We start from the raw sequence: 2,360 nt of genomic DNA on the forward strand, positions 1-2,360 counted from the left end.
GATTCAACTTCTTCATAGACAAGTGACCGTCTAACCTGAATACAAAGAGCACTTTATCTCTAATTACCAGGTGTGTGCAGTGTGCTGTGAATCACATAATTCAGGTAGTTTGGAACTGCATTAATGAAATGTATTTTCCACCCTTGGTATTTGCTTTGTGTTATAACCTTCATATCAATCTTTTATTTTCTTTTGAATATGTTTTAGATTTATATTTTCATGTATATCTTTGAAAACTGCAAAAGTTCAGAACAATTCCAAATTAAGTGGGAAGTAAATTAATTTAAATTAAGGTTAAATGATAAGAGGGAATCTTAAAATTACTGATTTAAACATATAGTAACTTGTGAAGTTTCTGAGCATTATGTAAATTTTTGTAAATGCAATACTTACCAGCAAAATAACTCATTGAATAGATGAATGTTTTTATTTACGACATCAATGTTCTTTTCCATTTTAAACAATGGAACCGATATTAATAGAAATATCTCCTGATTTATTTTTTCTGACTCTGTTACCATATTTTTCAATATACAAATCTGACAAGACATTGCAGCATTTCTCTTTGTCTCCTCTGAACAAAGAGCTATCAGCTCTGTTTCTTTTAGTTAATTTATACTTTATGAAGGAAATGCTACAAGGGAAGGATACATATCCAGGAATTAAACCTACATGAAATAATAAAAGCCAAGATTCATAATTGTTAAATATCCTTCAGTAGATCTCATATCTAATTTTTTGTTAAATATTCTCAGATAAACTATGAAATGATTATATACCTGGCATATAAGGAAGCTCAGAGAAACCTCAGTAGCCCCAGATAACAAATTCCAGTGATACATGGCAGAGTGGCTCATGTCCCTTCCACTAATTTTGGTTTGAATGTTATATTTACCAAGAAATATTGCACTTGAATTTCACCTGGATTTGACCAGGATCAAAGTTAAATCATAATTCAATTGTTTTACAATAAGAGATCTTCCATGTGGATTATCTTTTATTTTCTCCCTGATGAATCTATAGTGAATCTCTTTTCAATTCCCCTCATCAAAAACAAGAGCCTACTCAGAAAACAGGTTTGTTGCTGAGGAATTCTCTCTGAACACTTGGCCTGTAACAATTAGTTTGATGGCTTTTCGAAACCAAGGGTAAAAGAAAGCATAAATCAAGGGATTCATTGCTGAGTTGTAGTAAGCGATCCAAGCTAATATCTCACACACATACGTGGGTGTGATGAAACCCAGGAAGGCATCGATGATGGAATCCAAGAAGTATGGCAACCATGAAATCAGAAATGCTATCACTGCGATTCCCAGGGTTGTTGCAGCTTTTCTCTCCCTCTTGGCCACCCTGTCTTTGTAGCTGTCTGATGATTTTGCAGTCTTATTGCTCACACTTTCAATTTTCCTAGCCTGTTGCTTAGCTATGAGGAAAATCTTGGAGTAAACAGTTATCATCACAAGTGCAGGGATGAAAAATAATAGAAAATCAATCAAGACCCAGTTTTGATTCACTGCAACCTGACAGCCTCCCACACAGGTGAGAGCACTCACTAGTTCCTCCAGCCCAGCTTCATTTGCCCCTGTGTAAAGAAGGGAAAAGCAAAAAACAATGGGTAGCAGCCAGGAGAAGGAGATACACATGCCAGATACAGAGAAGGTGAACCTGGTTGGATAGACCAGAGGGTCAGTGACAGCGATGTATCTATCAATGGAGATAAAGCACAAGTGGAAGATAGAAGAATAACAGAAGGAGCCATCAAAACAGGAGTGGAATTTACAGTAAGCGTCCCCAAAGTACCAGCAGCTCTCCACAGACCTGACCATGCTGAAGGGCATCACAGTCGTCCCCACCAAGAAGTCAGCACAGGCCAGAGAGGCGACCAGAAAATTGGCTGGGGAGTGGAGCTGCTTGAAGTGCAGGATTGAAATCATCACCAGCAGGTTTCCAAAGACAGCCAGCACAGCCCCAGAGCCAAACACCAGGTACAGAACCAGGCGGGGGCCTGGGGAGTAGGGAGCTTTGACACAGGATCCATTCCAGTTCTCATAGCACAGCTGGACAGCTGAAGGAGGGGTTGGGTCACTGCTGGACATGATTTTCTTTTGGTACTTGACATCTTCTATGGCCAACTGTATGATTTCCACCTTCAAAAATCCTCAAAAAACATAAAATACACTTATTGTGAGGAGGTCAATAGCTTTTTAGGCACTTACCAGTGTTAATGTCCTCATCTGATAAAATTATCAGATGCACAAGTAATCCACTTTAATTAGTATATGAAATGCTGTTCATTTCTATTTAAAAATATTTCTCTTTCTTACCTTACATCTTCATATCTGAGAAGTGTTTTTCTTTAA

The 2,360-nt window shown here is 37.8% G+C and overlaps 1 protein-coding gene across 1 annotated transcript; it reads right to left on the reverse strand.

Moving 5' to 3' along the window:
- Positions 1 to 1,061: 1,061 nt before the first annotated feature.
- On the reverse strand, positions 1,062 to 2,096 carry LOC147824247 (trace amine-associated receptor 7a-like). Its single transcript, XM_087190294.1, has one exon. It carries the CDS (start codon positions 2,094 to 2,096, stop codon positions 1,062 to 1,064), a length of 1,035 nt encoding a protein of 344 aa, XP_087046420.1.
- Between the last annotated feature and the right edge of the window lie 264 nt (positions 2,097 to 2,360).

Source organism: Heterocephalus glaber, unplaced genomic scaffold (genome assembly GCF_053883595.1).
Source record: "Heterocephalus glaber isolate CG9 unplaced genomic scaffold, H.glaber_assembly_v1.0 deba00001550, whole genome shotgun sequence".
Classification (NCBI taxonomy): domain Eukaryota; kingdom Metazoa; phylum Chordata; class Mammalia; order Rodentia; family Bathyergidae; genus Heterocephalus; species Heterocephalus glaber.

Coding starts and splice junctions, on each gene's coding strand:
- LOC147824247 (XM_087190294.1), bottom strand. CDS start 2,096: ATGTCCAGCAGTGACCCAACCCCTCCTTCAGCTGTCCAGCTGTGCTAT.